The sequence below is a fragment of the Hemitrygon akajei genome, unplaced genomic scaffold, assembly GCF_048418815.1.
Source record: "Hemitrygon akajei unplaced genomic scaffold, sHemAka1.3 Scf000100, whole genome shotgun sequence".
NCBI lineage: Eukaryota > Metazoa > Chordata > Chondrichthyes > Myliobatiformes > Dasyatidae > Hemitrygon > Hemitrygon akajei.
This window is the reverse complement of record NW_027331986.1, coordinates 70,558-84,743: the sequence shown is the minus strand read 5'-3', so window position 1 is coordinate 84,743 and position 14,186 is coordinate 70,558. Positions and strand designations below refer to the sequence as shown.

General features: G+C 45.9%; 1 protein-coding gene across 1 annotated transcript; it reads left to right on the top strand.

Annotated features, from left to right (window-relative positions):
* Positions 1-946: 946 nt before the first annotated feature.
* On the top strand, positions 947-7,978 carry LOC140723083 (uncharacterized). The gene is made up of 2 exons (XM_073037701.1): positions 947-968; positions 3,537-7,978. Exon 2 carries the CDS (start codon positions 3,948-3,950, stop codon positions 5,427-5,429), a length of 1,482 nt encoding a protein of 493 aa, XP_072893802.1. The 5' UTR covers positions 947-968; positions 3,537-3,947; the 3' UTR covers positions 5,430-7,978.
* The last annotated feature ends 6,208 nt before the right edge of the window (positions 7,979-14,186 follow it).

Below are 14,186 nucleotides of genomic sequence, written 5' to 3'. Positions count from 1 at the left end.
CTACTCAGCGCCCTTCGCTCTGCTACCGATGTTATACTCTCCAGTACTTTGCCCACGACAGAGCCCGCCTTCCTTACCAGCTTATTAAGACGTGAGGCGTCCCTCTTCTTAATGCTGCCTCCCCAACACGCCACCACAAAGAAGAGGGCGCTCTCCACAACTGACCTATAGAACATCTTCAGCATCTCACTACAGACATTGAATGACGCCAACCTTCTAAGGAAGTACAGTCGACTCTGTGCCTTCCTGCACAAGGCATCTGTGTTGGCAGTCCAGTCTAGCTTCTCGTCTAACTGTACTCCCAGATACTTGTAGGTCTTAACCTGCTCCACACATTCTCCATTAATGATCACTGGCTCCATATGAGGCCCAGATCTCCTAAAGTCCACCACCATCTCCTTGGTCTTGGTGATATTGAGACTCAGGTAGTTTGAGTTGCACCATATCACAAAGTCCTGTATCAGTTTCCTATACTCTTCCTCCTGTCCATTCCTGACACACCCCACTGTGGCCGTGTCATCAGCGAACTTCTGCACATGGCAGGACTCCGAGTTATATTGGAAGTCTGATGTGCACAGGGTGAACAGGACCGGAGAAAGCACGGTCCCCTGCGGCGCTCCTGTGCTGCTGACCACCGTGTCAGACCTACAGTCTCCCAACCGCACATACTGAGGTCTATCTGTCAAGTAGTCCACTATCCAATCCACCATGTGAGATCGAGTATATTGTTTAAGGGAGCTTTCGGCGTTAAAACAGCTGCAGATTTTTCTATACACACATGAAAAAAATGAGGTATGAATATTGAACCAGAGCCTGCAGAAATATTTAATGGCACCGTGATTACCCATAAGGCCGTGCGTTTAAAATTTCCGAACATCGAACAGATGTGCAGGCGTCTGGGCTGATGACGTCCCCAAGTATCACGCATGCGCACAGTACAAAGAAGGCCTTGGAAATAGCGTCTGCGGGTAAGATCGATTCTCTGCGTTTTTATCTTAAACACCGACTGAGGGACGACTCCTGTGATCTGCGGGCACCATAGTCCACAATCCCGGGGCCGTCCTGCTCTCTCCCCTCTCTCTCAGCCCCACGATCCGTACACGGGCCCCGGAGAGATTCCGGCTGATGAGGGAATGGGAACCGATGGATCTCTCAGACAGAGCTGAGCTCCAGCTATCTAAATGCAAGGATTAGGAACTCGGAGAAAGGGAACAATATCGTTTATATCACCAGTTGAGAAAATCACCTTTGTTCTACCTCCAGTCACAAACAAGAGAAAATCTGTAGATGCTGGAAATCCAAGCAACACACACAAAATGCCGGAGGAACTCAGCATTAGTACTCTTTTCCATAGATGATGCCTGGCCTGCAGAGTTCCTCCAGCATTTTGTGTGTGTTCTTGTTCTGGACTTTTCCAGCGGTGAGAACATGTTTTGTCAAATTCTTTCTAGGTACCTAGTGATATCAAACACCTTTGCCCTGGGCAACAAGTAGCTTTCAGATCACAAATGTGCCAGACTCCAATGAGACAAACTACTGCCCTTCCCTTCATATTCATTGGCATTGCCATCACTGAGTTCACCACCGTTAGTCTCTTGGGGGAGACTTAAGGGGAACTATTTATGGACAATACAGAAACTGGTGTTACCTGTGTGTATTGTGGTGATGCTAAAGTTGCTGGAGAATTTGCAAGTGGGAAGAGGTGAAGTGATATTTGGAAATCTGACTTTTTAAAGCATAGTTTAGCAAGCAAACCACATATGGACAATGTGCAAAAGCTTTGGTGAGAAAATCCTTCATTACCCATTACAGGCCAGCTACATAGGTTGTGTGAGAGTGCAGATGAACTGTATCGAACCCAGAGGAGATCAAAGTTCCTATTGACCGTGATTTGCTAGCTGTGAAAATGAATATATCTCTATATAAATTTCACTGTGCACATCTTGTCACTGGGTAAAAAATGCACAGTACAGGATTTATCTGCACACTGGATATTACAAATTAGAGGGGATATTGGAGGGAAGGAGGGGAGACCTCCAGTGTCTCTGATGCCCTCACCTACAAGATGTGCATCCAGCTGCAGCTTGTAACCCTGCACTTTAAGGAGTTGGAACTTGAAATGGATGAATTGCAGATCATCCAGCAGTTGGAGGGGGTGATAGATATGACATGAAGAGAGGTGAGTTACACCTAAGGTGCAGGACACAGGAAACTGTGTGAGAGTCAGGAAGGGGAATGAGGTTAAATAGCCATCGCAGAGTATTTTGTTGCTATCCCGCACAACAGCAGGTGGGCCACTTTAGGCACTGTTGGGGGCAATTACCTGACAGAGGAAAGTCAAAGGGGTGATAGGAGATTTGTTAGTTAGGGGAACAGACCCAGAGGCAACTAATATCCTAGTGATAAGGCTTGCTGGAGGTAGTGTGGGGGGGGGGGGGGTGATGTGGTTTAAATAATTTGTAGGGGGAATGGGAGCTAGATTGACAGAACATATAGTGGAGAGGGTGAATTGAATTGACTTTATTACAAATATCCTTCATATAGATGAGGAGTAGAAATATTTACGTTACGTTACCATCTAAATGTGCAATGTGTAATTTAAATTAACTCATAATAATTAGTTTGTATATAGGACAGTCAGGAAAACAGAAATCAATTAATCAGTCTGATGGCCTGGTGGAAGATGATGTCCCAGAGCCTGTTGGTACTTTTGCTGTGGTACTGTTTCCTGGATGGTAGCAGCAGGAACAGTTTGTGGTTGTGGTGAACTGAGTCCGCAGTATCCTTTGGGCCATTTTTACACAAATCCATACCTCTACCATCCAGGCTCCCATCCAAACTTCTTTTAAATGGCAAAACCGAGCTCATATTCACCACTTGTGCTGGCATCTCATTCCACACTCCCACGACCATTTCAGTAATGAGCTTTTCCACATGTTCCCATTAAATCTTCACCTTCCCCACTTACCCATGCTGTCTAGTTGTCACCCAACCTCAGTGGAAAAAGCTGCTTGCATTTATTTACCCAATCTTCTCCCTCATGATTTTGTAGACTTCTGACAAATCCTCAAAGCAATGTGTAATTTCCTTGTTTATGTTTAGAGCTTTTTCAGGTGTATAAGATGATGAGGGGCATTGATCATGTGCACAGCCAGAGGTTTGTTTTCCCAGGGCTGAAATGTGTGGAATGCACTGCCGGCTTTTTCAGTGAGCGTGTTTCAGTTACTGTGGGGCCAGGAACCCATGCAGCTCAGTGGGAACAGGGAATAATACCAATGGAGAGAATCAAACAGAGCCAAGTCACAGATTGGAGATGGCAGAAATGCTCCATTCTTATAGAGACAGGAAGAGCATCAGAGAGTTTGAGGGTCATTCCAGATACCTGCATTGTGCCCAGTTAGAAGATGATCTCTCTCTCCAACTTGGGTTGAACCTCACTGTAACAGTGTGATGTCAGATCACACCTTGACAACTCAGTGATCTCATCTGAAATGTTGTCCTACACCCTCTAATGGATTTTGTATATCTTTTTACAGGTTACAAATCACAAGGAATTTCTCTACGGGAATCTAAAACACAGCACACCAGTTTTGCTGTCTCTGTCCAGATATTTAAGAAGTGGAGCAAGCGATTCACTCGATCATCATTCCTGCTCAGACTGTGGAGAGGGATTCACTCTATCATCTGATCGACTGGCAAACCGGTCATTTTAAACGGGTAGGGGTGCCCATTCATCTGCTCAGACAGTGGGAATGGATTCAGATGGACATTTCAACTGAAGGGACATCAATAAGTTCACACTGGGACAAGGCCATCCACCTTTTCTGTGTGTGAGAAAGGATTCAGTTGGTCTTCCCACCTGTGGACACACCAGTTAGTTCACACTGGGGCAAAGGCTGGTCATTTACTGAATTTGTGTGGAAGGTTTTACTCGGTCATCTAACCAAATGGTTCAGCAGCAAGTCCACACTGAGGAGTGGCTGTTCACCTGCTCAGACTGTGGGAAGGGATTCACTAAGTCATCTAAACTGAAGCTACATCAGAAAGTTCACACTGGGGAGAGACCATTTACCTGCTTGGACTGTGGGAAAGGATTCACTCAGTCAGCCCACCTACAAGCACACAGGTCAGTTCACACTGGGGAGTGGGCTTTCACCTGCTCATACTGTGGGGAGGGATTCACTTTGTCATCGCAGCTACTGAGACACCAGTCAGTTCACACTGGGGAGCGGCCGTTCACCTGCTCAGTGTGTGGGAAGGGATTCACTCAGTCATCTCACCTAATGGCTCATCAGCGAGCTCACACTGGTGAGAGGCCGTTCACATGCTCAGACTGTGGGAAGGGATTTACTCAGTCATCCCACCTATTGGCACACCAGCGAATTCACACTGGAGAGAGACCATTCACCTGTTCAGACTGTGGTAAGGGATTCACTCGGTCATCTCAAGTGAAGGTACATCAGAGAGTTCACACTGGGGAACGACCGTTCACCTGCTCAGTCTGTGGGAAGGGATTCACTCTGTCATCTAAACTGAAGGTACATCAGCGAGTTCACACTGGGGAGAGGCCGTTCACCTGCTCATACTGTGGGGAGGGATTCACTTTGTCATCGCAGCTACTGAGACACCAGTCAGTTCACACTGGGGAGTGGCCATTCAACTGCTCAGTGTGTGGGAAGGGATTCACTCAGTCATCCACCCTAATGGCTCACCAGCGAGTTCACACTGGGGAGTGGCCGTTCACCTGCTCCGTCTGTGGGATGGGATTCACTTGTTCACCTGACCTGAAGGTACATCAGAGAGTTCACACTGGGGAACGGCCGTTCACATGCTCAGACTGTGGGAAGGGATTCACCTACTCATCCCAACTGAAGATACATCAGCGAGTTCACACTGGGGAACGGCCGTTCAGATGCTCAGACTGTGGGAAGGGATTCACTCGGTCATCTCAACTAATGGTTCATCAGCGAGTTCACACAGGGGAGCGGCCATTCACATGCTCAGACTGTGGGAAGGGATTCACTCAGTCATCCCACCTATTGGCACACCAGCGAGTTCACACAGGGGAGCGGCCATTTACCTGTTCAGACTGTGGGAAGGGATTCACTCGGTCATCTCAACTGAAGGTGCATCAGCGACTTCACACTGGAGAGAGGCCATTCACCTGCTCAGACTGTGGGAAAAGATTCACTCAGTCATCTCAAATGAAGGTACATCAGAGAGTTCACACTGGGGAACGACCGTTCACCTGCTTAGACTGTGGGAAGGGATTCACTCTGTCATCTAAACTGAAGGTACATCAGCGAGTTCACACTGGGCAAGGCCATTCACCTGCTCAGACTGTGGGAAGGGATTCACTCAGTCAGCCCACCTACAAGCACACTGGTCAGTTCACACTGGGGAGAGGCCGTTCACAGACTCAAGCCTGATTTATCCCTCTGTGTAGACGCTACAGTGTAGCATACACAGTAGCCCACGCAAGTGGCCTATGCCGTTGTGTGCATTTTTACTTGTGAGTTCGTGTGTCTGCGTTGCTCTGGCAAAACGCCAGTTGGCGTTGGGGTTCTATGTCACTGTGTTGAATTGACTCGTGGAGTTGGGAACGATGGCAACTGCTGAGTACATCTTGCTGGAGTTGGAGCTAATTGATGTTGAACAAGAGTTACTTTTATTGAAATTACTGCAGCGCAGAAAAGAGAGAAGTTTTTCCATTTCTTTGTGCAGTCCGTGACGTCCAAACCGACGTTTGTGGAAATTTCTTTACACAAATTTCATGTCATTTGCAAGTCTTTATAGTATATCAATGAAGAGTCGTACAAATGTAGATATTTTCTGACTTCCTCATTTAACCTCTCTTTGATTTGGTCCATTTTCCAACTTTGAAGCAACAGGAAATCCCTAGGAGGAAATGTGCTGCTACCAAGCAGACCGATCACAGTTCTCGCGGTCTGTGACGCACAGTTACATTTTCATAAGGTGCGCATTAGGCTACGGCATACGGTATGGCCTAGGGTGCCGCGTCGGGTACACGGCTACGCAGAGCGTACGGTGTAGCTTACACGGTGAAGCATAATTCAGGCTTCAGTGTGTGGGAAGGGATTCACTCGGACATCTCAACTGCAGAGACACCACTGAGTTCACACTGTGGAGAGACCGATCTCATGCTCAGACTTTGGGAAGATATTCCTTCCGCAAAATCAACCTAATGTGCATGACTGAGTTCACACTGGGGAGAGACCGTTCACCTGCTGTGTATTTCAGAAGCAATTCACTCAGTAATCTAACCCTATGCAACTCTTGCTTCGACTAGCAGCTAAATATAGGGGGGGTTAACCCCCCAGCCCGGCCAAACTTAAGAAATCTTGTTTGGGTGGATGCTGTGTGATGTATCCCCTGTTACAAATCAGTACCCCCGCAGTAACAAACGATACACAATATGTGATTAAACGACTGAGATGTATAATTCTTACTTTGACTAGATGGTTAGGGAAGTAATGAAAAAGAAAGAAAAAGGGCCCACTCTCTCTTCTTCTCATCTCTCCCCAACAAAAGAACACAAAAATCTCTCTTCCAGACTCACAAGGAAGAACATTTCTGTCATTGGATAGTCCCACACTCCAAAACCCTGTTATCTCTAGTCTTACCCTAAACATTGCTGCTGCAGAGAAGCCATTAACTCAACAGTGAAACATTGCAGAGAGTCCACTGCATCAGCAGTGAAACCTTACAGCGCGTTACACTTGTGACACACTACCTGGTTCACACTTGGGAGAAAGTTTCAATGAGCTGCATGCTGGATATTTGTCCATCACTGTTGCTAAATGCAATTTAGAGAGTGGTTGTGTTATGTACCCCGTAACTGGGTGTCTGACCAGCAAAGATAGAAGAATTCTTTGGAGTCTGGTGGTACTATTTTCAAACAGTGTTTATTAGTAAACATATATAAAAGTATAAAGTATCTAAAATATACAAATCAATATCAACAATGAAAATATATAGATAATACATGTTAGCAATACTAAACCTAAAAGTGTGGGTATAATAATAATCAATAATAAACAAGCTCTATCGATGTCTAGGGGATAATGAATTGTATTATGTGAATATAATATTCAGTTCAGTTCATACGTGCTGAGGTAGTTGTTGGTTCTTGTGTTTTAATCGTTGGAGAGAGAGAGCGAGCGAACAGTGACAACTACAGTCAAGCAAACCTTCCTTTATGTTCTTGATCCGTCGATGTGTTGTGCCCATTCAGGTATGACCCCTCTGTCCTTCAGCTAGACCGTTCTTCTGTGGTGGACTCGTCACCCAGGCAAGGGTGGACACACACACAAACCCCACCGGCCCTGCTATAACACTGTGAGTTAAACTGACCGATCCTTTGTTCGGTCCCCGATGCCCCACACCTTCTCGTGGGTTCCAACACTTAAGCAGTGCTCACTAGTGTGTATCCTGGTGTGTCTGAGGGGTGTCTCCCCAGACCTCACTTTTATTCCTACTCACGGGGTCTCAGTTGTCAATCAGTTTTGAATGGCTTAGTGCATCAAACCATCCCACTCTGGCTGTCCACTGAGGAATTTTAATGAACAGAATGGTACCAAGTAAACAGCCCACTCCGGAGCCATAATTCTTACAGGAGTCATAATATGGTGGGTCAACAAGTCTCTCTCTCCCGGTGTTATCTCTCCCTTATCTGAAGCAAATGTTCCAGTCCCAGTATGTTTTCCCTTTGTCTCTCTTTCTCTCTCATTAGCAGCGTGGTAACAGTAACAGTTTGGGATTCTCCCCGGGGGGGGGGGGGGGGGGACATGGGCAACTCTGCACCCTTCTGCCCATCAGAGCTGTTCATCCTTCGTAGCAGTTGTCAGTGCTGAACTCTGCATTTATCTCTGCTGTTCACCACACCCAGTTCTGCACCCTGGTCACTGGGCATAGAAGGAGTTTCTTCTGCTGCATATTCACCTTTAATGGGACTAGATCTGTGACAAATAAATCAGTTCTATTTTAAACACTGTATCTGGTACTTAGTGAATTTATAACACACCTAGTGTACAGTAGAGTGTCAACTCAGGCCGGCTGGACCTGATTCTGTTCCACAACAGATCTTTCAAATCCTCCCCTGTTGTTCACCTCTGTGGTGATGGGTTCCAAATTGTCATCGATCTGGGTGAAGAGGTGTCCCTTGAATTTCCTGAAGAAGTTGAGCTGACTGCAGTTCTGTCTGAGATGTTCTTCGCCCCTCAAATCTCCGGCTGAGGAAGAATGACATTGGGAGTGAACGTCCTTATTCAGGGCTCATTTTTCACCATCTCGTCTGCTCAGATCGTTGGGATGTCTCCCATGGAGGGTCTTACTCATTCCACTGGTTCATGTTTTCTTCCAGGGTGATGATTCATTTTTCTGAGTTGGCCTCTCATGTACGTGTTCTATATAACCATATAACAATCACAGCACGGAAACAGGCCATTCCGGCCCTCCTAGTCCGTGCCGAACACTTAATCTCACCTAGTCCCACCTACCCGCACTCAGCCCATAACCCTCCACTCCTTTCCTGTCCATATACCTATCCAATTTTACCTTAAATGACACAACTGAACTGGCCTCTACTACTTCTACAGGAAGCTCATTCCACACAGTTATCACTCTCTGAGTAAAGAAATACCCCCTCGTGTTTCCCTTAAACTTTTGCCCCCTAACTCTCAAATCATGTCCTCTCGTTTGAATCTCCCCTACTCTCAATGGAAACAGCCTATTCACGTCAACTCTATCTATCCCTCTCAACATTATAAATAGCTCGATCAAATCCCCCCTCAACCTTCTATGCTCCAATGAATAGAGATCTAACTTGTTCAACCTTTCTCTGTAACTTAAGCGCTGAAACCCAGGTAACATCCTAGTAAATCGTCTCTGCACTCTCTCTAATTTATTGATATCTTTCCTATAATTCGGTGACCAGAACTGTACACAATATTCCAAATTTGGCCTTACCAATGCCTTGTACAATTTTAACATTACATCCCAACTTCTATACTCAATGCTCTGATTTATAAAGGCCAGCGTTCCAAAAGCCTTCTTCACCACCCTATCTACATGAGACTCCACCTTCAGGGAACTGTGCACTGTTATTCCCAGATCTCTCTGTTCCACTGCATTCCTCAATGCCCTACCATTTACCTTGTATGTTCTATTTGGATTATTCCTGCCAAAATGTAGAACCTCACACTTCTCAGCATTGAACTCCATCTGCCAACGTTCAGCCCATTCTAACCGGCATAAATCTCCCTGCAAGCTTTGAAAACCCACCTCATTATCCACAACACCTGCTACCTTAGTATCATCAGCATACTTACTAATCCAATTTACCAACCCATCATCCAGATCATTTATGTATATTACAAACAACATTGGGCCCAAAACAGATCCCTGAGGCACCCCGATAGTCACCGGCCTCCATCCCAATAAACAACTATCCACCACTACTCTCTGGCATCTCCCATCTAGCCACTGTTGAATCCATTTTATTACTCCAGCACTAATACCTAACGACTGAACCTTCTTAACTAACCTTCCATGTGGAACTTTGTCAAAGGCCTTGCTGAAGTCCATATAGACTACATCCACTGCCTTACCCTGGTCAACATTCCTCGTAACTACTTCAAAAAATTCAATAAGGTTTGTCAAACATGACCTTCCACGCACAAATCCATGCTGGCTACTCCTAATCAGATCCTGTCTATCCAGATAATTATAAATACTATCTCTAAGAATACTTTCCATTAATTTACCCACCACTGATGTCAAACTGACAGGTCTATAATTGCCAGGCTTACTTCTAGAACCCTTTTTAAACAATGGAACCACATGAGCAATACGCCAATCCTCCGGCACAATCCCCGTTCTAGTCTGTATTTCTTATCGCAGTTGCATATACACACATGGAGTGCTGAATCCTGTTCATGTTTTGATGAAAATATATACAAGGGGTGATTGATATGTTCGTGGCCTCAGGTGGAAGGAGTCAATTTTAGAAAACCGAGCACATTTTTTCCCCCAACGTGGTCCCGTCCTACATTTACACACTTAGTCCAGCAGTGGCATGCAAAGGTTTGGGCATCCCTGGTCAAAATTTCTGTTACTGTGAATAGCTCAGCGAGTAAAAGATGACCTGATTTCCAAAAGGCATAAAGTCAAAGATGACACATTTCTTTAATATTTCAAGCAAGATTACATTTTAATTTCCATCTTTTACAGTTTAAAAATAACAAAAAAGGGAAAGGGCGCGAAGCAAAGGTTTGGGCGCCCTGCATGGTCAGTACTTAGTAACACCTCCTTTGGCAAGTATCACACCTTGTAAAGGCTTTCTGTAGCCAGCTAAGAGTCTTTCAATTCTTGGTTGGGTAAATGTCTGGGTTCAGTCATAAACAGCAAAGTACTGATGTGGAAATTACCATTAGAGTCACAGAGAGCAGCAGCAATGAAACAGGCCCTTCGGCCCTTCCTGTCAATACTGATCTGTTTTGTTGTTACTGCCTAGTTGCAACTACCTGCACCAGAGCCTCCATACACCTCCCATCCACGTCCTCACCCAAATTCCTCTTTAGTGTCTAAATCAAACCCACATCCTCCACTTCCACTGGCAGCTCATTCCACACTCTCACCAACCTCTGAGTGAAGAATCCCCCTTCAGATTCCCCAAAATAATTCACTTTCACCCTGAACGTATGTCCAATGTCACGGTGAGAGGGAGGATGGGGCAGAGAGGGAAGACAGTAAGGGTTTGGGGTGAACACAGGAACAGTCACTGGGCAGCCTCTACACCCATTCTATAAATTATCGGATTCGGTAATTAGCAGCAAAGCACTGACTGTGGAAATTACAAATCAGAATATTATTAGTGTCACAGAGACCAGCAGCACTGAAACAGGCCTTTCGGCCCTTCTAGTCAATACCGACCCGTTTTTGTTTTTACTGCCAAATACCTGCATACACTTCCCATCCATGTCCTTACCCAAATTTCTCTTTAGTGTCTAACTTGAACCCACATCCACCACTTCCACTGGCAGCTCATGCCACACTCTCACCAACCTCTGAGTGAAGAATCCCCCTTCAGATTCCCCAAGAGTATTTCACCTTTCACCCTGAAATATCAAGTGTGACAGTGGGAGAGTGTGTATTGAACCGGTGGAAAGAGCAGAGGTACTTAATGTATACTTTACTTCAGTTTTCATTATGGAAAAGGTGCTTAGTGATTTTAGTGGATTGGATAGTGGACTACTTGACAGATAGACCTCAGTATGTGCGGTTGGGAGACTGTAGGTCTGACACGGTGGTTAGCAGCACAGGGGCGCCGCAGGGAACCGTACTCTCTCCGGTCCTGTTCACCCTGTACACATCAGACTTCCAATATAACTCGGAGTCCTGCCATGTGCAGAAGTTCGCTGATGACACGGCCATAGTGGGGTGTGTCAGGAATGGACAGGAGGAGGAGTATAGGAAACTGATACAGGACTTTGAGATATGGTGCAACTCAAACAACCTGCGTCTCAATATCACCAAGACCAAGGAGATGGTGGTGGACTTTAGGAGATCTAGGCCTCATATGGAGCCAGTGATCATTAATGGAGAATGTGTGGAGCAGGTTAAGACCTACAAGTATCTGGGAGTACAGTTAGACGAGAAGCTAGACTGGACTGCCAACACAGATGCCTTGTGCAGGAAGGCACAAAGTCGACTGTACTTCCTAAGAAGGTTGGCGTCATTCAGTGTCTGTAGTGAGATGCTGAAGATGTTCTATAGGTCAGTTGTGGAGAGCGCCCTCTTCTTTGTGATGGCGTGTTGGGGAGGAAGCATTAAGAAGAGGGACGCCTCACGTCTTAATAAGCTGGTAAGGAAGGCGGGCTCTGTCGTGGGCAAAGTACTGGAGAGTTTAACATCGGTAGCTGAGCGAAGGGCGCTGAGTAGGCTACGGTCAATTATGGAAAACTCTGAACATCCTCTACATAGCACCATCCAGAGACAGAGAAGCAGTTTCAGCGACAGGTTACTATCGATGCAATGCTCCTCAGACAGGATGAAGAGGACAATACTCCCCAATGCCATTAGGCTTTACAATTCTACCGCCAGGACTTAAGAACTTTTTAAAAGCTATTATTAATGCTTTTTGAGATAGTGATTTAGATGCATATCATATTTTTTTACTGAGTTAAGTATTGTATGTAATTAGTTTGCTACAACAAGTGTATGGGACATTGGAAAAAAGTTGAATTTCCCCATGGGGATGAATAAAGTATCTATCTATCTATCTATCTATCTATCTAGTGATGACTTGCAGCAGACTGAAAAGCTTGAGCATGTAGATATTAAGAAAGAGGATGTGCTGCAGCTTTTGGAAAGCATCAAGTTGGATAAGTCGCCGGGACTGGATGAGATGTACCCCGGACTACTGTGGGGGGCGAGGGGGGAGGTTGCTGAGCCTCTGGCAATCATCGTTGCATCATCAATGGGGACCAGAGAGTTTCCAGATGATTGGAGGGTTGCGGATGTTGTTCCTTTATTCAAGAAAGGGAGTAGGGATAGTCCAGGCAATTATAGACCAGTGATTCTTACCTCAGTGGTTGGTAAGTTGATGGAGAAGTTCCTGAGAGGCAGAATTTATGAACACTTGGAGAGGTATAATATGACTAGTAATAGTCAGCATTACTTTGTCAAGGACAGGTCGTGCCTTACAAGCCCGATTGAATTTTTTGACGATATGACTGAGCACATTGATGAAGGAAGAACAGTCGATGTAGTGTATATGGATTTCAGCAAGGCATTTGATAAGGTACTCCACGAAAGGCTTACTAAGTAAGGAGGCATGGGATCCAAGGGAACATTGCTTTGTGGATCCAGAACTGGCTTGCCCACTGAAGGCAAAGAGTGGTTGTAGACGGGTCATATTCTGCATGGAGGCCGGTGACCAGTGGAGTGCCTCAGGGATCTGTTCTGGGACCCTTACCTATTTGTGATTTTTTAAATGACCTGGATGAGGAAGTGGAGGGATGGGTTGGTAAGATTGCTGATGACACAAAGGTTGGATGTTTTGTGGATAGTGTGGATGGCTGTCAGAGTTTACTGCGGGACATTGATAGGATGCAGAACAGGGCTGAGAAGTGGCAGATGGAGTTCAGCCCAGGTAAGTGTGAAGTGGTTCATCTTAGTAGGTCAAATATGATGGCAGTGAAAATGTCGGGACTGAGATGAGGAGAAATGTCTCCACGCCGAGGGTGGTGAATGTCTGTAAATCTACACCACAGAGGGTGTTGAAGACTCGGTGATCGTCCTCACATAAAACAGAGGCTGGCAGATTTGTGGAGACCCAAGGGATCGAGAAAATGAGGATCGGTAGAAGCATGTGGCTGAGATGGGAGAGTAGCCTCCATCTTGCTGATGGTTAAAGGGGCCTAATGGCCTCCTCCTGTTGTTTCTCACTTAATGTTTCAGTGTTCCTGTCCAGTGAGGCTAGAGGAATGTGAATAAAAATGAGTGTTTATAAACATAGACTGATTTAAATGACAAACACGAGGAAATTTGCAGATGCTGGAAATTCAAGCAACACACTCAAAATGCCGGTGGAACGCAGCAGGTTAGGCAGCATCTATAGGGAGAAGCGCTGTCCACGTTTCGGAACGTTTCAGGACTGACGAAGGGTCTCGGCCCGAAGCGTCGGCAGTGCTTCTCCCTATAGATGCTGCCTGCCCTGCTGTGTTCCACCAGCATTTTGTGTGTGTTGACAGATTTAAAAGAAACCTGCTCATTTTCTGTGTGGGTCTGAATTGTGTGTCGGGATGGGAAGTGAATCAAAACTATAACTCTGAGAACTCTGTGACCTGGGGCTGGAGGGAAAGGGATCGAGGAAGATATGGACGGAAAATCTAAATACGTATGGAAATGATATAGGGAAATAATGAAATAATGTGGGAAATGCGGCGGTGGGTAGGGCAGTATGTGAAGGGCGAGGAACAGTCACCGGTCACATGGGAGATCCTCCAGCGAAACGTGATCATGTTTTACCGCAGATCGGCAGCATTTGCGGGTTTGTTTCCGTGGCCCCGCCCACCGCCTGTGACGCAAAAAGAAGCACAATGCGCATGCTCACAGGCCCGAGCCGGGCAGTGATGTTTTTTTCGTTCTTTGTGGAAGTGGGT